General features: G+C 35.2%; 1 protein-coding gene across 1 annotated transcript; it reads left to right on the top strand.

Moving 5' to 3' along the window:
- The first annotated feature begins 287 nt into the window (after nucleotides 1-287).
- Nucleotides 288-23,586, top strand: pdcd10a (programmed cell death 10a). Its single transcript, XM_028794483.2, has 8 exons — nucleotides 288-452; nucleotides 6,963-7,153; nucleotides 12,282-12,335; nucleotides 15,877-15,994; nucleotides 17,195-17,321; nucleotides 22,640-22,718; nucleotides 22,828-22,910; nucleotides 23,120-23,586. The coding sequence occupies exons 2-8, from the start codon at nucleotides 7,064-7,066 to the stop codon at nucleotides 23,199-23,201; spliced, it is 633 nt and encodes a 210-aa protein (XP_028650316.1). The 5' UTR covers nucleotides 288-452; nucleotides 6,963-7,063; the 3' UTR covers nucleotides 23,202-23,586.

Below are 23,586 nucleotides of genomic sequence, written 5' to 3'. Positions count from 1 at the left end.
AACATCACAAATATATTTCATTCATTACAGTTTCCTATCATGATCACTTCACTGACATTTCTTTACTATGATAAAGCCAATCGCTGACAAGAAATAAAGAAACCACTTACTTACTGTAGTCCTTTTTTTAACCGGATGAATGGCTAGACGTTGTGTCAATCACTGATGGACATGACCAATCGGCTTGAGACTACGTCTTTTTTTATTACCGTCCTTATGTATCAGTGTGGACTACAATTCCCATGACACCTTGATATGCGGGCTTATATCTACGCGCGTACCTCTTCCTTTAATAAGAACTACAACATCCATAACGCTGTAAAGAGGCGTTTTGTATGCAGCGTGCCTACGGATTGGACGATACAATACGAGACATCGCCTTAACTCCCCTGCCCTTCTGTTATTCAAGCAAGGAAAACTTCCGTCTTCTCGGGGAATCCACATTAAAACAGGTATTTCATTTTATTTTTTTCTGATTTTGAGTATTATAGGAGTGATCAGCTACTGGGAAAATCAAGTTTGTACTTTAGGTAAAATATATAGTTAATACAAGTGACGTAGAAGCTGAGTTCAATGTTGCATATGTTCGATGCCGGTTTTTTTTTTTTTTGGAAGGGGAGGGGGTTGTGAGTAGCAAAAATGTAATGTTGTGATTGTTCGCTCGGTTCTATATGCTTTAGAAAGAAATAGTTTCCCGACAAAAGGTGGGTGGTGTGATCAAATTGATTAAGCGTCTGGAGTGAGAGCGCCTGGGCGCAGTTTAGTCTTTAGCAATTAGGGCCTCACTTTATGGCCTGTCCGCAGCAGCAGCTGTAGCCGCTGCTCGCTATGTCGAAGCTGGCTTAGAAAGAAAGGTGTCCTTCGTAAGTGCCATTCCTTCCAACCGGTAGCGCTTCCGCACTCGCGTCTTAAGAACCTGACAAATTCAGGCAAGTAGGCAGAGCTACTCTGTTTTTACTATATGTCAGTATTAAGGATGTACATGTCTTGCGGTTTTCTTTTAGCAGCAGTCTTTGAGGAGTTCTGTCATTTCTCCAGCGTTTTTACTCCAAACTATTGTACTTAGAGATAAAAACGGACTACAATTCAAATTCTAGACATAGGCGAAATCAGGGTTTTACTGCTCTATCTTGAATTTTTTTTTATTAATATATTTATCATGCTAAGATGACAATGTCTAGCGGTGCTTAAGTGTACAAAAATTAACTTTGGTAGCAAGGTCGTACGTTTATGTGTCATCGTCTTCTTAATTCTGCTATATTAAGACACTTTGGGAGTTATAAGCTACTGTTCACCAAGTTTTGTTTTTTGTTTTATTATAAAACTAAACATTGTTCATATGCTTCGTAAAGCTAAGAAAGTATTTTTAAGTTGGAGCATTGAACACTATAATATCGAGGAAAAATAATAAAACACTTAGAAACTGCTCATAAGTAATTTTAACATAAACCAGTTTCACTTATAAAAATAAAGTAGAAACAACTATAATGACAGATGTTTTTCATTAGCATAATCTTGCAGATCCCTTTTAATCGGGTCCATAGCTTTAGGGAGTTGGGGGTCTACAATGCTACTTGGCTGCATCAGGTGCAAGGCAGGAAAACTTTCCAGATAATACACCAGTCCATCTTAAGGCCTACCTGCACATGGCCAGCTTACAGTGAATAATTAAATTAAGATATACTGTACCTCTCGGGGTCATGGATGGAAAAACCCACACAGGCATTAATAGAAGGTACTAACTCCACACAGACAGTAACCAGGATTAGGATTGGAACCCAGTGTACATGATTTGTAATGAAGGATCACTCTCTGATGTGTCACTGTTAACGTTTTGGGCACAAAAAATAAAATGAAGGAATTCAAATGATTGCTTAAAAGAGTTAAATCTCATTATTGTGTTTGCTTTTAAGTTTTTAAAAAGTTCTTATCTGAAAATAAGCAAATGCAATGCTTGACAAAAACTAATGTTATTATAAATGAGTACTAAAAATGATATGTTGTTTTAGATAATGGCAATCACCATTATACTGGACCAGGTTTTACTCATTAAATTATGTCTAGACAAAAATACTGATTAAAAAATGTCATTTCAAACAGTTCAGAGCTTAATTTAAGTAGACATAATAATACATTTTAGTTATATAGATATATCACATCCCGTATATGTTCAGATTCAGTAATGTTTGATATTCTAATCTTGTTTTGTTTTAGTTAAATATGTTCAATCATTGAGTATTCTTTGCATCTTTGTACTCATTGTTTCTGTTATTGGCTCTTGTGAAGACGTATGCCATCAACATATATTTTCAGCTTAATTTTAGCTGACAAAACCAGCAGTTCCTTCATTCTTTCAGTTGTCTTAAACCCCTTTGTCAGAAAGAAACGTTCTGTTTGTGTTTTGCTTTTGTACCTGTTGTAATACAGTTTGTGAACTTTATTATAATATGTTTCCTTTATATTCTTCTTTTATGATATTGAACTGTAGCAAAAGGAGAAGCTCTACATTAAAATAATTTGAATAGTGCTGTAGAAGTTTTTCCATTAATCAGTGTCTCACTTAATCATTAGCTATTTACCAATGGCATTTTAAAGAGCATGGACTTTTCTGTGTTTGTTTAAATTATATTTATGAATTTAATCTACACTGTTGCCTTTGGCTTCACCAAAAATAAAATAGTGTATGTAGTGCTAGACAGTGTTTTTGACCATGACCAAGTAAGTGGCTGAGTAAGAGTTGACATTTATATATGTGTATCGTCTACATATGTGCAATTAGCCTGATGTGGTAGTGTTTGATCAGTCTTTGGTATAATTATAAAGGCTTTACTAAAACAAACTTGAACATACCCTATAAACATACTATTTGTTCTCTGTGGATGGGCGGTGGGTTGGAAGAGAGAATTCATATCTTTAGATGTATGTAATTAACAATAGCATTTTTGATATCTAACAGAAATATAAGCACAATCTAATAATTAAAAAAAGGGCATTTTCTTATAATCGAGTAAGACTATTTATTAAAGAATGCCTTAGTTGTTTGACAAACCTCATGTACAGTGTTGCAGTGTCTGCCTCGGCTTATTGAATTCCCTTTTTGGAGGGGAAAAAAAAAACCGGAGCAACTTTGTCTTGTTTATTCTTGAAGTTAAAGTATTTGCTTTATTTTTTCCTGTTATTGTGGACCCTCCATTGCAGCCACGCTTTTTTTTTTTAACAAAACTACAAGGGGGCTCTGCCCCATGCTTGAAGGGAGTCGGGACGCTCCTCCGTTAGAGAAAGTGATTGTATTTAAAGAGATGGTACATAGAAGAGTATGTGGGGCACGGGAGGAAGACGGTTTCATCCTTGGTTATTATAGATTGAAAATCAGTTACTTGAGCATTTCACTACAACTGTCTGTTTTAAATACCAATGAATACTAAAGCATAGGAAAAAGTAAAAATAAAAAAAGTCAAACGTAATAAAAAGTAAATAAAAAAAATTACATTAACACCTCATCAAAAGCAACATTATGAATTACTTTATCCTCTAATTTACATTCTATAAATGCTGCTTTTCTTCATTTCTGTTCACATGTTGTTCATGATTTTTTTTTTCTTTTTTGTTTATTGAACAATTCTCTTTGTTCTTGATTTTTATTATATGCAACTCTTTGTTGTTTTTTCAACATTCATTATCAGCTCTTGCTGTTTTTTTTTTGTTTTTTTTTTTTTGTTTTTTTTTCCCTCAATGTAAAATTTGTATACAGTAACCAGCTTTTAGTATAGGGTGGTCCACATCTAACTATGCAACTTTTAGTTCAATGCAATAAAGATGACTTTTTAAGAGTGAATGCTGTTGAAGTTTGATTATGCAGAATTGTGGAGTAGAATATAAGGAAAATACATCCATTTTGAAATGTATTTGAACTCAGTACTGCATCTTTTGTTCTTTTCATTTCTGAAGCATAACTTGCCCAGTCAGGTTAGAATGGCTTTATTTTACACAAGAAAATATTGTATTGTTGAGATGGCCATAACTTTTCTTTTAATACCTTCTCAGGGAAGCATGGACTTTATTTACTGGTTCACTGTTTTTTTTAATTTGAAACCGCACCATGCTAAAAAGAGACCGTACACTCTGTGGAGAAACCTGTTTCTAAAGATAAGCATTCCTTTTATGTACACGGAGAAGTGAAATACTAGTAAACAGTTAGAGAAGATTTTCATTTTGAATTTTAAAAATCCTGTAATATTGCAGCCATTGTGCTTTCTCTTTTGCTAAAATCAGAAGTACTCCTTCCTGACAAACTGGCTAAATGCAACATGCAACTTTAATTTAAGTACACGGACTTGAAAGTACAGTTGCTTTGAATGAAGTTTAGAGTTTAGGTGCACTATAAACTGTCTTCATTGGGGTGTGAGCTGGACCAAGTATATTAGTCCTATATTTTCTATAATATTACAATTAAAGAACTCCAAAATGTTAATTTTTTTATGTACAACACACTTCAGCACAACAACAGTCCAGCTCAGTTCATATATTCTTAAGTATCTCATGTATGAATCAAGCTAAAACCATGTTACTCAGTATGTTCAGGTAATGTGGTTATCTGGTAGTGTTGTGTGGCAGGAAAAAAAATAGACTTTGAGTCTTTTTTTGTTTTGCAAGTTATTTTGTGGCGGCACGATGGCGCAGTGGGTAGCGCTGCTGCCTCGCAGTTGTGAGACCTGGGGACCTGGGTTCGCTTCCCGGGTCCTCCCTGCGTGGAGTTTGCATGTTCTCCCCGTGTCTGCGTGGGTTTCCTCCGGGCGCTCCGGTTTCCTCCCACAGTCCAAAGACATGCAGGTTAGGTGAATTGGCGATTCTAAATTGGCCCTAGTGTGTGCTTGGTGTGTGGATGTGTTTGTGTGTGTCCTGCGGTGGGTTGGCACCCTGCCCAGGAATGGTTCCTGCCTTGTGCCCTGTGTTGGCTGGGATTGGCTCCAGCAGACCCCCGTGACCCTGTGTTCGGATTCAGCGGGTTGGAAAATGGATGGATGGAAGTTATTTTGTTATTCTCATTTGTGGCATTGTCAGTCACTGCATTTACATGCACTCATATAATAATGTGGTTAAGGCAGAAACCTGGTTTCTTAAAAATCCACATTTCCATGTGCAAGTAATCTTATGGAGTTCTCTTTGGTCAAAATGCTTCCAAGTCATTAAACTGTTTAGAAAAAGTTAAACATCATCATTTGCCACCTTGAGTCTGAAAATAAGCAGGACTCCTGTAATATTTTTTTTGTGTTTTATAAATATGTTTAGTCATATTGAAATTTTGTAGGTGTCTGTTGCCGGATCGCATACAGCATACTCTTCTGCTTGACGTCAAAGCCCTGCAAAGAAATTAGTGCTGCTGATAATGCAGGTATTTTTACTTCAATGAAAAGTATTGCATTGGGTTACGTATAACTTTAACAAGTAATTGGACTATGTAATGCATGCTACTTTTAACGTGTTACCCTACTGCTCTTGAGATTGTGTTGCTGAGTTTAGTACTGTTTGTTCAGCTCATCAACATAAATTAAGTGATTTCTGAAATATCGAGGAGACCAGGAGCAGAAATAATGCAATTACCTAAACAGTTACTTCTAGAAATGCATCTTGTAGGCACTTCTACCCGTGTCTTCTGAAGGCGTGTACAAAGTAATATATGTGTAAGCTGACAGATTGCATTATACATGTGCAGTCTACAAAATCGTTAACAGTAACCCGGTTAAGTGTTTACACTTTCAAAAGTTTGGGGTAACCCAGCAATTTTCCTGTTTTTGGTAGAAATTGATACCTTTTATTATCAAGATTCTATTAAATTGATTTAAAACTATAGCCAAGGCATTACTGGTGTCCTTAATAGCAATTACTTCTTGAAGTGACTGATTTTTAATTTATTATTCACATACAACTGCAAAGCCCCATTTGCAGCAGAAATTGCTTCAGTGTTGTAATGGTAAACTGTCTTAGCTTATCCTTAATTAGTCATGTTTACATGCTAATTGGTTGTTTTGAGAAACCTTTCTAATGCATTAGCAACCCTGAAACCTGTTCTGTTCACTTGTGTTGCTAGTTGCTGGCATTGCTAAAGTTCAGTTCTGGGTCCATAAATAGCTAAAATGAAATGGCTTTCTCAAGAAAATTATCAGTCTATTGTTTTTTTGAATGAAGGCTATTTCAAATGATTGCCAAAAAACTGAAAAGTTGATACAAAGGTTTCTTATTATATAAGCAGATAAGCTCTTCAGAGTCTGCAGTTTGGGGACAAAAAACAACTTACTGGTCCTCATTTGACTTCTTTAAATACACTGCAAATGCCAGTGTCATCTTCAACAGAGATAAGAAAATAATGTAAATTGCTATATAATTAAGGTATTCATGGTGACATCTATCTCTCTCTTAACCTGGTTTGTCAGAGGCCAATAATCCTATTTCTCCTATCGGAAAAAATGTTTACATGGCATTTATAAACCAGATTTGTTTGAATAACCAGGTTATTGAGGCACATGTAAATGTGTCTGGGGACTGCTGTAAATTCATCCACAGATTTCTTTGGCCTCTAGACCAAGTTTGTGTAAAAATAGAACAGACCCATTGCCATAAAGTTGCAAATATGTGCTTTAATGCTTGTTGAACTGCATTGTAAAAGGGTTAATATGGAGGTTCGAGTATGCTGCTTGAGATTGTTTTTGGGTTACTGTGATAAGATTCAGTAGATGAAGTGGTGTGTGCGTGTGTGTGTGTGTGTATATATATATATATATATATAAATAATAATATAAATTTTTATTGAGATAAAATGCAGAAGAAAGTTTAATCTGATTTGACTTTGTACTATCAGTAAAAAAAAAAAAACAGATTAGCAAGTAGATGAACTTTTTGAATGTGCTTTTTAAGATGTGTATATTTTAACCTCCCTCCCTTTTTTTTTTTTTTTTTTTAAACAGAAACATTCCATTTTTTGGGTTTGTCTATTTACCATTACCGTGAATGAGGTACCACCTGAATCTGTAATTTCTTTTCACCAAAAGTGGTCCTTGGGACGAGGATGACAATGGAAGAGATGAAAAATGAAGCTGAGACAACCTCAGTGGTTTCAATGCCGCTTTATGCTGTCATGTACCCAGTCTTTAATGAGGTAAACTTATTTTTAAAACTTAAGAAATGCTTCTGGAGAGTGAGTGAGATACACAAAGGTTAGTCACTCCAATATGGTTATTAAGGTCTTTTCCTTAATGTTGTAGCAGGAATTTGATTATAAGCACATAGTAGAGGAGAGGTTTTTACAAATAGTTCTGGTTTATTTCTTGACCACCTATGTTTATGGGCAGGCTGTAATGGATGTATGACTTTTTTTTTTTTTTTTTTTTCTCCTCCTTTTCCTTCCTGATGTGGTTTATTTAATTTTTAAATATGCTTTCAAGATGTGCTGTTTTTTTCAGGGTATTTTCTGTAGTACATCCTTTTTTGATAATGGCTCCATTCACACAAGAAGTGTTTTAGTGATATTTTCAGAGCTCATTTGAGACTTATTGATATATGGTACCTATTTTGCAAAGCAAAATTCTGGCTTAAGTAATGATGCTGTATAATGTATTGACCTGTGTAGCATCCAGCATTACCCAAAATTGTGCATTTGAGTTCTTTAACTTGTTGATGTTTTTGAGAAATTACATATACAGTATTAGTTGCACTATTCTGCCTGGAATAAAAAATGGTGCATGTATATTAGTGTATTTTTATGAATGCTTTTTTTTCTATAAGTTTATTCAATAAATAACTTTGAAAACTTGGAGCCTAAACTACTATAACAGTGCAGCACTCCCATTCAACTTGCTTTATTAGTAAATGCCCAGTCCCTTTTTATTAAATGATACACATTTAACATTAGTAATTACTAGTTTTCAGGCTAAGAAACATTCTTACATGGAAACCAAATTAAGTCATCACTGAAATACTTAATGGAAAAATCTCAAAATAGGCAAAGTTATAGTTAAGATGGCAATTGGGGTTAGGAACCATACCCATCTATCCTCGTTTGATATGATCACATCAATCAAGACATTTATAAACAATAATGCAAATGAAGATGTTTATAACTAATCTGTAAGTTTGTGTTGTACCATTAGGAGTTTCAATAATTGTAATTGGTCTGTGAGAAAACAATTGAGATTTAAAGACAGTAGCACAGTGTTTCCTTGGCACCATGGTTTTAAATAGGGGGTATCCTAGTGTAATAAGAGTATTAAAGATCCTAATTCATTGAAGTGAGAAAGCAATATCCTGGTCTTCAAAAATCTCAGTGGCATCAATAATGTTGTTTCAGCTGAACTCTTTTATTTAAAAAGTGAATTGCACTGTTCAGGACACCAGTTTAAAAGAAGAGCATTCAAGCTGGAATTGGGGTTACATTTCCTTACACAAAATAATGTTTGTATCTTGGATAAGCTATTAAGCTATGTAGCTAAAGGAGAAACCTTCACAGCCATGTAAAAGATGTACCATGTATTATTATGGATAATGATTTTTGTGTCTTTTTGCATCTTTAAAATTTAATTGCCTCATAGTTTTTTAAAAACTGAGATGGGGCAAAAGTCACAGTGAATATATACTAGGGTTGTGTAGGAATAACCATTTGAGATTGTAATGAAATACTTAAATTGCTATTTTTGGCAAAAATAAGAGGTTCTGAGCAAACTATTCAAACAGGTTATTGTTTAATCATATGAGTCTGAAGCATCCTGCAAAATCTGTGAACCCAGTGACACAGATATGCAAGCAAACATCAATAGCTGCATTCATTACCCCTGGTCAAAATGGGGTTCGGTCCTAGCAGTAAAAATATTGGAACAATGGCCATGCTGACCCTTATTTTTTTTTTTTTAGGAAGACAAGGTCCTTGGTGAAGTAATTATAAATGTTGAGCCAGAGTATGATGTTCCCTCCCAAACAAACTAAGAGGGCAGAACAGCAATACCAAAAAAAAAGCCACAACTACAAAAGTACAGCTCAAAATAACACCTTAGAGGCACCATTGGATTGCCAGACGGAACTATTTCACTAGCCCGATTCTAATGTACAGTGGAACCTCTAGATACGAGTTTAATTCGTTCCAGCACTGAGCTTGTATAGCGAATTTCTCGTATCTAGAACAAACGTCCCCATTGAAAATAATGGAAATCCAGTTAATCCGTTCCGCATCCCAAATATATTAACATAAAAATCAATTTTCCTAACAAATAACACTGATAAATTATATATACTGTAGTCTACCTTTAATAAATAACACTGGTAAATAATATAACTGATTATTAAAAGAATCAAAACAGGTGTCCAAAGTGCAGTAGAGCATTCAATAAATCTTTAATCCTTAAAACAGTTGTGAAGTGGAGGTTTAAAGTACATAAGAATAACAATCCTTTAACACGAGGTTAAAACGTCAACAGGAAGCAGTCTTCAAAAAACAGATGACAATCCACGGTGCTTCTTCTCTGTTAGCGTCTCACCTGCTTCTCCCATGCGGGCTCTGCAACAGGCGAGACACTTAATGCAGCTGACCTTCTCTACACCGTCCTGCTTCAGCTGTTTGGCTCGCCTGTTCAGCTACACGCGAGCCTGTACTCGCTCGCTCTCTCGCACCGACTTCCTACTGCTGCGGATTCCTGCCTCCTCCTGCAACCTCCGTTTCCTCTCCTCTCCTCTCTTTTCTTTTACTTCTTCTCCCCCTTAACCGGCTCGCGCTTCTCTATATATGCGGGGAAGACATGGCAGCTGCTAGGGTTACCACTTTTAATACAAAAAAATAAGGGACGCATACGTATTGATTCAAAATGGGACGCTCAATTTCATTCTCAAATACTGGACGATTCCGTATTTTAAAGGACGGGTGGCAACCCTGCCCAGCCCATCAGCCACAGGACAAATCATGGATGTGGGCAGTTTCCCACCTGTGCACTTAGGTGAGAAACGCAGACACCGCAGATCGCCCTGCGGCTCGCTACAGCTACCACGCCCCCTCCCTAAGCCGCGAGCTATACCCACAGCCTGGCTCGTGGCTCGTTACGTGAGCCAATGCTCGTATTTAGATCTGAATTTTTCGCTCATACTTTCCTCGTATTTTGAATTTCTCGTATACAGAGGTGATCGTATCTCGAGGTTCCACTGTATTAGAAAAATGCATTAACTTATGTGAATATACAAGACTGTTGTCTGATTTACTTTGTTAGGGCTCATACATTTTGTTTACAGGTCTTGGACAGCATAATTTACAATTGTGGGAATATGCCACTTCTCTTTCAATATAATAATTCAAACAAAAGACTTCAGGTATTACTAATTTTATTAAACCACAAGCAAATTGTTTGTTTATTCTTAAAGGAGAGATTGTGTGGCCATTTCCTGTATTGGTGAAAGACTCCCTCCACCCCCTGACCTGGAATAATTGAAGCTACTAAAATAGTAAAATGTGTCTTACCATGTTTCCACTTGCTAAATTTACATTATAGGATGATATTCTTTCAATCTCGCACGTTAAACACAACTATACATGATATATACAAGAAACATTCATTTACTTATCCATACAAGTACCTGTTGCCTTATGACCAGTGGGGGGGGGGGGGAAATGTCTCGAATATGTGGTTGTGAGTGTTAATGGTCCTCTAGTGTTTACAAGAAAGAAGGTATAAACGTTTATCTGCAGGCCGAGGTTTTTAATAATGCTGTTTGCCTAGCTAAGGTAGTGTATGTTGTGTATGTCCTGAAAAGCACAGTGCATTGTATCAGTAAAAGTTCTGTTTACTTCACCAACCTCTGTAAGGCATTGCAATCTTGAGCTGAAGAGATCCCCATATAGGGATGTATTGCAGCCAGTTTAGAAGAACTTCACTGTGTACCATTTGAAGTTGATAAGCATAGATGGAAGCTTCTGGGATTTCCACTAGAGGTCTGCATGGAACTGATTTGGGACTCATTTGTCCCACTCCTGCCTGCAGAAACGCATTGCTTCCATTAAGGAAAAAAAAAAGTCCTGTATGGATGGTGAGCCTGTTTAACATGATTGTTTTCAGGAAGGTTGGTGAAGCTTTCCTCTCTTTGGCCCAGTTCTTTGTACTTTTTTTTTTTTTCTTTTCTTTTTGCAATGATTCTGCTTCATCAGTATTTGTTTCAGATCTTCTGATGGGACTTTAATAATTCCTGAACACAAGTCTTTCATAGATAAGAACATAAAAAGAGCAGTGTGTTGTTAAAGCTTTGTAAGTAGACAACCGCTTACAATTCCATGTGTAAATAAAGATGAGCAATGTTAATAATTGCTATTCATTCCACAAAAATGTGGAACAGACACATTAGGTAGGTGCCGCCCACGTACAAGTCACATGTATAAGTTTTGCTTAGCACATAAAATTTTCTGCTTGACATATTACTGTTAACAAACACTCCACAGCTCGCAGTACTTTTTGCTTATCAATACAAGCACATTGCAACTAAGCAAAACGCTGAATGTACAAGCATCTCCATGTCTACTCTCTAGCTCTGTGAATAAGAGGCGTAATGGTGAACTTCACTGCACTCTTTGATTTAGTGCAGTTGCATTAAAGAGTGATTATTACAAATCTCTTCTTGTTTCTGTGTCTTTGCAATCCTTTTTATTTAAAAGATGTAGAAATGGAAGAGCTGGGTTCATTTGTATGTTATGTCCATTTAATGACTATCCTGTCATTTTGTCTTCACTTAATAAAAATGTGATCACAAATAAAAGCTTTGTGCTGAGAAGTGTTGGTACTTTGTAGAGCATGTGGATAGGAACTGGTGCTGAACAGTTTGTTGACATGTTCTTTGAGACGTCGTAATATCCGATTCTAAATCTGTCGTTGCATCTTTAAACACAGGCAAGGGACCACAGTTGTGAGTGTCTTTTGTGATCAACTTTTTATTAAGCAAAAACAAATTGACGGGTATGAACAGAAGCAAACATACATTGTGTTCCTATGTGAGTATCTTTACAAAGTTTTACAAGTTTTAGTACTGCTCCAACACTATTTCTTCTATGAGTAGGCAATGAATCTGCTGTGTTACTGCTTTCATGCAGAATATATTGTATTAAATTGACTGCTGTGAATACTATTCTCTGGGTGTTTTGTACAAAAGGTAAGCTTTTGCATTATTTGATTTAAAAATATTTTGATGGCTATGCTCTTTGAATGTCTTTTATTATTAATCCTTCATTCACTGCTTATTATATCTATAAATTAATTGAATTGCAGCTTGAGCGAGTGAATTTATCAGCAGCACAGACTCTGAGAGCAGCTTTTATTAAGGTATGAAACTAATTTTTTTTTAATGCTGTAATTTAAATGATATTAGATGGAGATATTCTTTTTACTTTTTTTTTTTTTTTCTTATTTTGACGATTGAATCAAACTGCTTTTTCTTACATTGTAATTTAAGTTATTTCTATTAAAGAAATTTATAGTTTTAACAATACTTACAAAGAGATTTTTCCCTGGCAGGCTTAATAGAATTTACAAGAGTACTCCTATTCTTGTCCAGTTACATTCTTCCACAATTACAGCTAAACTCTTTTTAACTGAATCCCCACAGCACTGGCTAAATTGCAAAAAACAATTAATTTCAGGTATACATCCATGGAGGGTCAGTTTAGTCACCAGTAAACCTAATATGCAGATCTTTAAGTAAGAGGAGGACAGAGTGCTCGGAGAAACTCCAGGAATCCTCGATTCGAAACTAGGACTCTGAAACTGGGAAGAAACCATGCTAACCACAGTGTAAACTAGTATTATGCCCTAGTTATCAGTTGATGGTGTGCAGTTTGTGACATTGTATGGTTTAGTAGTAGTGTTGGTTTGGAGTCTGCCAATCCAGTGTATTTTGCAAGATCTGCATGTTTTTTTTTTTTTGTTTTTTTTTTTTAACCTCTGTATTGTGTGCTTGTTCTTTATAGTAAAATGTGACTGTTTGATTGATTAGTCTAAATTGGGCCAGTGCAAGTAAATTTGAATCTGTGTGCCACATGATGGACCAGCATGCTGTACAAAATTTCTTCTTGCTATGTGCCAGAGACAACCAGTATCCTATAAGTTTGTAATGAAATTAAAGCGACCCTAAAATGCATAGTCTCCAATTTTTTTTATTTTAGTCTTAGATTTTCATATTATTGGGTTCTCTTTTCACATTTACATTGTTTTCTTGCTTCTGATTATTGCATGTTCTTCCCCTTAACATGTATTTTAAAACATACTGGAATATTTATCTTCTACTGCATTATATAATTTTCAGGTTTTTATCTGTCATTCTTACAGTTTCATAACACATAGAATGTTGTTTCTTAATTTAGTTTTTTTTTTAAATGTTGTGTTTAAAATTAGTTGCATTATCTGAAGATCTTTTCCGGGGGCCTCATGTTATAACGCCGTGCATAGAATTCACACTATAACATGGTGTACAGACAAAAGCAAAAATGTGCTTGCGCACAAAAAAATCCAGATGCATAAATCTTTGCATACACCAACTTCCACGTTCTTCCGGTACATAAATCCCAGTCGGCGTGAAAAGTAACGCATGTGCACGCGCCTGCTGTTTCCTAAAACTCCTCCCAGAATTACGCCTCTTTGAATATGCAAATCAATAGCCCTTAAGCTCCGCCTTCTGTGAAAAGACAATGGCAAAAGCCCAGGGGAAAAATAGAAGAATTTCAGCGAATACAAAGTGGTGGCAAGGAAAAACGTACAATTTGTTGGTTTAAACAGTGGTATAAACAACAAAAGGAAGTTGATTGAGTAACAGAGTGTCGGAGAAACTCGAAAGTTCAACTTCACAAAGTCGCACAGTGCCCGAAATAAAAAAAACGGTCAGATGATAAAGTCACTGTGAAAAGGCAAGTCGTAGCCCGCTGTCTGAGTGTCGTATGAAAGCTTATTAGGGTACAGACAAACAAATGGGCACACAGTGGGGGGAAAAAAGCACGAAATGTCAACTTTAATCATGTAGTTTATTTTGTCATTAAAGTAGAGCATCATAAATTTCATCTTAAAATTGTTTTACTAGTTTCTCAAATCCCATTGTAACTAAAGTAGCACGTTAAATGCTTTGTTTTGGATTTGATCTTCTATGTGCACTACCTGCTTCTTAAACGGGCTTTCTCTTCCTCCGACAGGACACAGAATCCATTACATTAGTAAATATTACAGCTCACTGAATAACTAAAATACGTAGATGTATACATGATATCATTTTTCATGATGATAGGAGTTAAAGCATGTTATTAAACATGGGAACACTGTGGCGCAGTGATAGTGATGAGCAGGCGCCTCGTCCAGATTGTTCCTGCCTCCCGCTTGATGCGCCATGCGCAACCTTCGATGAAATAATTTATTGCAGCAGTACTGTCTCTTTCAAACATACTAACCCCCAATTCCTGTCCTTCCTTTTCTTTCTCCAAGTAACCAATCGCCACAGAATCGGCTCTGTAATAGACGTTAAGCCATCTGTAAGCTTAGAACGCCGATTCTTCAAAACTTTTAAGGAACATTGAAATATCTTTGTAGTACATGTTTAATTCTATCCATCTGTCTTTCCGCAGTGTCACGCCAGCCCCAGCAAGAATACAGTGCGAGGCAGGAATAATCGGGGCGCCAGCTCATCGCTAGCGCTGCGACACCATGTCCTCACGTGTTTTAATTATTAACAATATAGATTATTTAAATGACGTTAACATTTTATCTGTATAATGTAATAAACGTATTTTGCTGCATTTCATCTTAAAAATATCGTCATCATATGTAAATATGCGCTTTATAAAGTGGCGCAAGTTGTGCAATATTATAACTGTGTCGCAAGTTTACAGTGAGGTAATTGTACTTATAAGTACAAACAGTTCTATAAGGAGCACTTGATGGATTGATTGAGTGCGTTTTATAGTTCTTGGGATGAAGCTGTTTCTGAACCGCAAGGTCCGTACAGGAAAGGCTCTGAAGCGTTTTGTGCATGGCTGAAGCAGCGTGTGCTTGATGCTGTATACCGATTAATTCTCTTTCCAATCAGCTGCTCCGAGTGGTGCAGTGAGAGTAACAACGCTAAAGCAGCTATGGTATTTAGAATTGTTTGGCCATTCCATGGACCATTATATTGTTACAGGTTAATTTACAATCAGATGCCTTAAACTAATAAATATGTGGTTAATTTCAGTGTATTATTAAAGCCGTGTCAGGGATGTCAATCTGAAAAAGAAAGGGAAACCACACTGGAACAGTAGCACTGCTTTGATGCTGGGTGCCGGCAGTTTGCAAAACCGAGCGGAGAACTTGTGTACGCCAGGGTTTGAGGTACTGTGAAAATGTGTGTGGCTTTATGCCAAGTTTAGGTTTTATACATCGCGATTTGAGTGTGGAAACAGGCTTACACAACATTTTTGTGCATGCGCACCGTTTATACATGAGGCCCCAGGACACGGGAAGCAAATGTAGTAAGGATAAAGTATTTTCAGTATATGCAAATTCATATATTGTGCCCAACACTCTTAATAACTAAGAGACAAGACTGGTTACAGAAAGTTTCGCCAATAATCTTCCCAAGATATTTCTTTAAAAGAGGACCCTCGGGCATGATCACATTGTCAGCTTGTTTGAGTTTATTTTGAAGAAACCAGGCTTTTTTTTTATCTATACCTATATACTTTTGCACATTATGTTCTTTGTATTTTTTAATTTTTCTGTAGTGTATCTTTTATTTGTTTGTTTATGGCTATGGTCTTTTTTGCGATTTGTATTTATTTATCTTAACATTTGTTGGCATTCTTTAAGATAATGAAAGTTACCTTCCCCCCCACCTTTCCTCTCTAAGGCTGAAAAGGAGATACCTGGTCTCACACAGGATATTATCTTGAAAATTCTAGAGAAGAAGAATGTTGAAATGAATTTTACCGAATCTCTTCTGCGCATGGCTGCAGAAGATGTTGAAGGTTTGTTTGTAGTAAAAGAATTTTATATGAAGTATTGTCTGCACAATTACAGTGTAATAATGTAGATAATTTAACTTGATATCTACATTCTTCTTTGGTTTCCTTTTTCTTAGTTTTCATCACAAGTTTTTTTTTTTTTTTTTTTTTTAAACATTGCTTTGGTTTAATTAAGTAGTGGGAAACCGTTTAACTAAGAACTTGGCTTTCACTTCTACCACCACTTAAAATTAACCTTGCAGTACTGCTGTCTCTGCACAGATCATTTAGTCATTTTAATGAACCAGAGATACCTGAATTTGTCCACAAGGATAATGTTTATTCATTTCAATTTATTTATGCATAGTGTTCCTCACGGAGTACATTCTCAGGACCCTTGTACATATAACATTTTAGTAAGAGTAAAAAACCCTGCAACAATTACATAAACAGACCAATCAAGGTAAAAGCAGTAAAACAAATAAATTCAGGGTTTAAATAAAACAAAATGATGAGAATCTTAACATTCTGTTGCCATAAGAATTGAGATGTGGTCAGTTGACAATTGGGAAAACACATTTCCAGTAAACCTCTGCAGGAATTTATAGGTTTTTTTGGTTTTTTTATTAAACAAGCAAGGTCACAATTTTTCCAGATCTGTGGCAACTGAGTACTCCCCTACTTTCAGGTATTTTATATTACATTTCCCTTTTTTGTTATTTTTTTCTTTTTCTTATAGCTGGCTGTTTTCTGCATATTACACTGATGCTGATTATTTTGTGTTGTCAGCTCTTAATGTTAATCCAACTCTTTTGTAAATTTATTTTTTATATTCCTTTAATTCCTTTATTATTACTTTGTATTATGTTAACATATGATTTGTAATTTATCTTATGATCCTGAGCTATACTGCAGTTACAGTGTAGAATACATAGTGTTTTAGTACAATTAAAAATAGCTATGACAAATGTAAATGCAAGTCCAAGTGAATATCTTCTTTTAATTATTAATCACCCCTATGCAATTTCGTACGGAAAAATATTCAAAGCTTGGTTTTTATAAAACTTTTACTTGTTACAACATAATAAGAATATTACTAGAAGTGTCTTGTTTTAATTCTAGTTTTAAATGTTTTCAGATTAGACCTTGTATGTTGTCACTATTTTTTTTTTTTTTTTGGTTATATATGTTTTTTTTTTTAAGTTTATTTTGTTAATTTTGCAGAATATATGATTGACAGGCCTGAACAAGAATTCCAGGACTTAAATGAAAAGGCACGGGCATTAAAACAGATTCTTAGTAAAATACCTGATGAAATTAATGACAGAGTCCGATTTCTTCAGACAATCAAGTTAGTATTTTCATTCTGAAATGATAGCACTTTGGACATGTTTTAAAATATCAGTAATTGAAGCTGTGACTGGAATATACTTTGCTGATGTTTATATTGCAGCTGTGTAAACCAGTGATTTGATATCTGTGGATACTCTGTTAGACAAAGCAGTCACTGTGTGCTTCCCTCCCAAAAGCATTTATTTTTGCAAAGCAAAACTGCATATCATTAGTAGTTAATCAAGCAATAATAATTGCATATTCTGAACCTTTTTATAAACTTTGATATTCTTTCAGAAATGATGGGAAATATGTGTACTCTTTTTTTCTTATTATTATAACTGCCCCACTTTTGTATTTAACAGTAGAATGGAGTGGTACTATTATGTTCAGAGTAAAAACTAAATTAATTCGGTTCATTTTTACAGGAAGCTGGACCCTACAGTATAATGTGCTGGGCAGTAAAATAAGACAGAATCCTTCATATCTTTACATTCGATTATCTGGTATCTTTCCCAGGGCCATTGAATCTGCTTAGAATTAGCAGTGGTACCAAGTGCCAAAGGGGAATACAAAGAAGAGAAATGGACAAGATGAGAGTTCATGACAGTTCAATTATTGTAATGTATGTTTTTGTACAATGACTAACTGAGATGCAATAAGAACAGCTAATGAGAAGCTCACAGTAGGGTATGCTAAATTGATGTAGTAAGTCTTCAGTCTGGGTTAAATTTGAAACTGATGGTGCATCTTTTGTGCAAGCAGACAGATCATTTGACAGGTCTGGGGACCTGTAGCGTAAAGACTCATCTCTATTTTATTAATTGTTAGATTCTTTATTGGACTGGCATCTTAACATCTTAGCGCTTACTCTGGTTTGTCTGTACTGATACGTTCAGATAGGGAGATGGAATGTGTAAATCATTAGAAATAACAAGGAGGATTGTAAATACTGGAAGCCAGTGTAAATATCTAAGGACGGGAATTACGTTGTCAAACGTTCTAGTTCCAGTAATGACTTTTGCAGCAATATGTTAAATATACTGAAAGCAGTATATAGAATGTTTTGGATAACCTGTGAATAACGTTTTGCAGTAGTCACCCAGACTAGAAATGCATGCATTGATTTCTCAGTATCCTCATAATTATAGATATCCTAATTGTCTAAAAAATTTTATACAGCAAAGTAGGTTTTAGGTTAAGGTTATGATGGGTGTTTTAAAGAAAGATAACTGTTAGTTTTATTGAATTGGTACATAACCTAAGTTTTAGACCTATTGAGTTGAAAAGTAATCAAATATTATTGTGGTCTGTACTGTTCCAATAAATAGCATATCTGTATTAATACACAAGTCCATCATCAATCCACCCTTTTAATTTACTGGCATAATTAATAGTTTAATATACATATTAGTGAATTTCGAGATTAAAGTAGAAAGTTTGACTTTAATCTCAGTTTCCACTTTAATCTAGCAGACTTGTTTATTTTATCATTAAAGTAGAACTTTGTAAACTTCATCTTGAAATTGATGCTTAATTTGCTAGGGTTTCTCAAACCCCATCATAACTAAAGTAGCACTTTAAATGCATCATATTCTAAGTGTTCTTAATCGCCTCATGCTGCTTAAACAGGCTTTCTCTTATGTTGATAGGTGTGCGCAGACAGTGATTGCCACACAGAATGCATTACATTCATGATATTACAGCTCTCTAAATACTTTAGAATACTAAGATGTATACTTTATCATTTTCATGATGAAATGCATTAAAGCATGTATTAAACATGCAGGGGGCATAGTGGCGCACTGGTAGCTCAGCTGCTTCAAAGTTAAGGGGGGGAGGAGGGGGGGTTACGTCCCTGTCTGGAGTTTGCTTTTTTCTTGGTGGGTTTCCTTCCAAAGTCATGCAGTTTAGAGGATAAGGTGATGCTAAATTGATGCTACTATGAATAACAATGATTTTTCAATGTTCCTTAAAATTTCTGAACACTCCATTGTTATAAGTTTGTAGCTAGTTTTGCTATCACAAAGGTGTTTATTGTGTGGTGATTGGTTATGTGTGGAAAGAAAACAAAAGGATAGGAACTGGGGTTTGGTAAGTTTGATTTAAAGACTGTAATGCTGCAATAAAAAAGCCAGTTTAGAAGAAAATCCATTGAATTATGTGTCTGTGTCCCTGATCACCAACTCACAAACCCAACATTTATACATTATTTCAATTAAACCAATGGGATACTCATTCATATATCTAGCTTCTTGGAGCCTCATCAGAACCACCATAAATATTCTTATTGAAAGTACAGCTGCTTTTGCAACCACTTTTTAGAGATATTGTGGCAAGGTGTCCTGGGAATTTTAATGGATGTTGTTCTGTATGGTCATTCTTTATTGCAACAGTACTGTCTCTGACAAATGTACCAACCCCCCGATTCCTGTCCTCCTGTTTTCTTTCACCATGTAACCAATCGCCACACAGTAAGCGTCTGTAATATATGTAAAACCAGCTATAAGCTTAGAACGCAGATTCTTCAAAACATTTAAGAAACATTGAAAAATCATGCCATTCCCAGCAAGTATCGAAAGCATGGCAGGAACATTTCCAGAATGGGGTGCCAGCTTATTATAAGGGGACTACAAGTACACACATACGCTAGCGTCAATTTAGCATCGCCAAATCCCCTAATCTGCATGCCTTTTGGAAGGAAACCGAAGCACATGAAGGAAACCCACCAGGAAAACATACCAACTCCAGGCAGGGAACACACATGGGATGTGATCCCCTTCCAGCAAGGCAGCAGTGCTTTCACCATGCCTCCATGCCCCCACATGTTTAATCCTTAACAGTATGCATTATTTAAATTAATGATTTATCTGTAAAATGTAATGTACATACTTGATATCATTTTTATGATGAAATGTATTAAAGTATACATCCTAGTATTCTAATAGCACACATCTGAAAGAGGATAGTTTCTGGAAATCTAAATCAACTTAGAAGCCAGTTATCATCATTGGACAACAAATCGGCATGCTCTCTAAATATGTGTTCTTTTCTAATTCTTCCATTTGCAATGTCTTCTTTCAATACTAAAGCAGCCGTGGTAGTTGTTATAGAATGGCCATTCTTTGCATCATTCTTTTGTTACAGAATGGTTAGAATAGAGTGCCTAAAATTAGTAAACAATATGCAATTAATTTTGGTTTACTTGATAAAGCCAGAGTGATGGATGCAAATCTAAAAAAGAAAGAGAAACCACACAAACAGTAGCACTGCTTTGACGTGGTTATGCTTCCCGTTTACAAAACTGAGCCGGAACATGTGTGCGCATGGTCTGAGGCTGCTTTGAAAATGTGCATAGCTTTACGCCATGTTTAGTTTTTTACACCTCTCGAAGTGAGCGTGGAAATGGGTGTACACAACATTTTTGTGCGTGTGCTTTATTCATGTATGAAGCCCCAAGTTAATTTTCCAGCTTATGCGAAAGAATAGAGTGGTCTGTAGTTCTGAAGGCTGCACGTTAATCTAACAATATAATTACTGTAGAATTTTTTTTTTTCTCTCAAAGTATTAAAATGTGGTTTACAACTTGATTTAATTTTTATTCTGTATTGCAACCATGACGAAAGCCAGCCCAAGTAAATTGTAATGTGTAAAGGTGAAGACCCCTTTTATTTTGGGATAAAATAAACAATTACCTCCAGTTAGGATGTGGGCCATCTCCCTTTTAAAAATGTTAAAAAAATTAATAAATAAAAAAATAAAAATCTAGGTCTTTTCCAAAAATCATACCAGCTATTGACAAGGAGTAATCTTTTATTTGTACACTAGGTCTCTAACTATCAGTAGAGGAACACAATTCTTTTACCACCTAATGGATAAAATATCTATCATCATGCTGCAAAAAAATAATGACAATTTCTATGTATTTTGCCAATCTTTGGAAACTCCTCAGTATTCATAAGTGGGGTGTTCAACCAAAACACAATGCTGAAAAGCTGTAAAGCCTATTTTAGAACAAGCTAAAACTGAACGATTATTTGAGTCAGACGATAGTAATGACAATTTGAATTGGGCATCCGACGTTGACTTAGATAGTGAAACTGATGAATGCAGCACTGTTCGGCCAAGCTGCAATAATATGCCTGGTAACTTTAGTTGCGTAAAACTGGAGCAGTGTGCAGTAGCTTTGTGGAGAAAATTGCAATCAAGAGAAGGGGACAAGAGAGATATTAGCCACCTAAGCACAGTTCACAATGCAACAACTGATAATGTTCATGTTGGGAAATGTGGAAGTCACTGAGCCATGCATTGTGGTAACCTACAATAATACAAAGTGTCCATGTTGCTGGACAGGCACCAACGTTCTAACCTCTCATCCACAAGCAAACAGAAAAAAAAATATAAGAAAATTGCAAAGAAACATTCCTCCACTGTCCTGATTGTGATGTCAGACTGTGATCAGGACTGTTCAAAACATATCACATGTAAGATGTATATTGTATCAGCACAGCAGTAGACATTGGACATTCCTACGATATTTATCTTGACATTTTGGTATTATGTGTAGCAGAATTTTTTTTTTTCCTTTTTGGGGGAAAAAAAAATTATTTTAGACTTTTTTTTGGGGGTGGGGATGGGGGGGTGGTAAACAATGCTAAGGAATTCTATAGGCTGCTGTGTTATACCACATGAGGTGGGTCTTTGTATAGATGAGGAATATGTTGGTTGTTCTTATATGCACTCTTTGACAGCTGCCCCTGGATGTAGTGTACATCTTTACCAAATAACAGACAAGATGAGCATTTATATTACAATATTTGTAAAATATAATTGAACTTGTTTCATTTGATTAAGTTAATGTCCCAAGTACTTGAGGCATCTTTGTTGGCTCTTATTTGTTTTTCTATTTTTTTGGTCTTTAGCATATGAGATATCTCTATTAAAAAGAATAAAAAGTAATTTTCTTACATCACTGAGCATTTGTGTACAGACTGTTGGATTTTTCCATCATTGTTATCCAACTTCTGTGAAAATGTTTAGTTCAGTACACCATAATGATCTGATGGCTAAATGCTACTTGTTTTCACAATAGAGAAAAAATCAAGTGTTTCTTGAGTGTTTAATTTAAAGGTTAATTTAATAAAGGTAATTTTTAAAATTTTAATTGCCATGTTGCTCAAGTGTGTAATACCAGGTAAGTCTATCTTCAGCTTTCATTTTCTGAAATCCTTTCTTCTAGTCCTTTTTAAATTTTTTTTTTTTTTTGGTGCAAATGTAATGCCTAATGTTTTTCTCTTGTAGTAATGTCTTAAACCATTTTTTTTTTTTTTTTTGTAGAGACATTGCAAGTGCAATTAAAGAGCTTCTTGATACAGTGAACAATGTGTTTAAGAAATACCAATATCAAAATCGTAGGGTAAGTACAAACAAATACAACTTTCATGAAAGGCTGAAATCTGCTACACATATAAATGATCCAGTCCTAATAATTTACATTGGATTTCTAAAATGTGTTTGTTCTATAGGCCCTTGAACACCAAAAGAAGGAGTTTGTGAAGTATTCTAAAAGCTTCAGTGATACCCTGAAAACATACTTTAAGGATGGAAAGTAAGTTCTGATACATTGACCTGTTTTTTTTTTTTTTTGTTTGTTTTGTTTTCTGTTGGTTGACTGAATGTTCAGGCAAACTTTATAGTACAAAACACTGAAAACTGAATTTTCAGTAATGAAGTTAATTGAATGCTGGATTATTTTGTATCAAAATTGTAGGCTTAAATTCTAATGCTTTCTCATGATTTTTTTTTTTCTTTTTGCAGGGCAATAAATGTTTTTGTGAGTGCCAACAGACTAATTCATCAAACCAACTTGATACTGCAGACCTTTAAAACTGTTGCCTAGAAGCTTTGATTCCTAGAGGTGTAATTTTTAATGTTGGATAGGAGAACCTTTATATGTAAATGTAAAGTTTTCAACTGTATAATTTATAAGTCTTGCTTCAGGGCTTGAAGCAGGATCTCGAACCGAATTATTTCAAGCTTCCACCATATTTTTGTAAGACTATCTTAGCCTAATCATTATTTCACAATGAAGATTCTACATCTTTTTTGCTATTACTATCATTCTATTCAAACAAAAGCCAAAAGATTTTGCGCCTTAATGTGTCATGTAACATTCCTTATGAAATGTAAATATTGGTATTCTGTTGACATTTTAACTTGAATTACAAGTTATGTATTTAACAATATTTGGTGGCAAATGTTCAATAAATAGTTTACATATGTCA

The sequence above is a fragment of the Erpetoichthys calabaricus genome, chromosome 2 (genome assembly GCF_900747795.2).
Source record: "Erpetoichthys calabaricus chromosome 2, fErpCal1.3, whole genome shotgun sequence".
In the NCBI taxonomy this organism is placed as follows: domain Eukaryota; kingdom Metazoa; phylum Chordata; class Cladistia; order Polypteriformes; family Polypteridae; genus Erpetoichthys; species Erpetoichthys calabaricus.
This window is presented reverse-complemented; position numbering and strand designations above follow the sequence as displayed.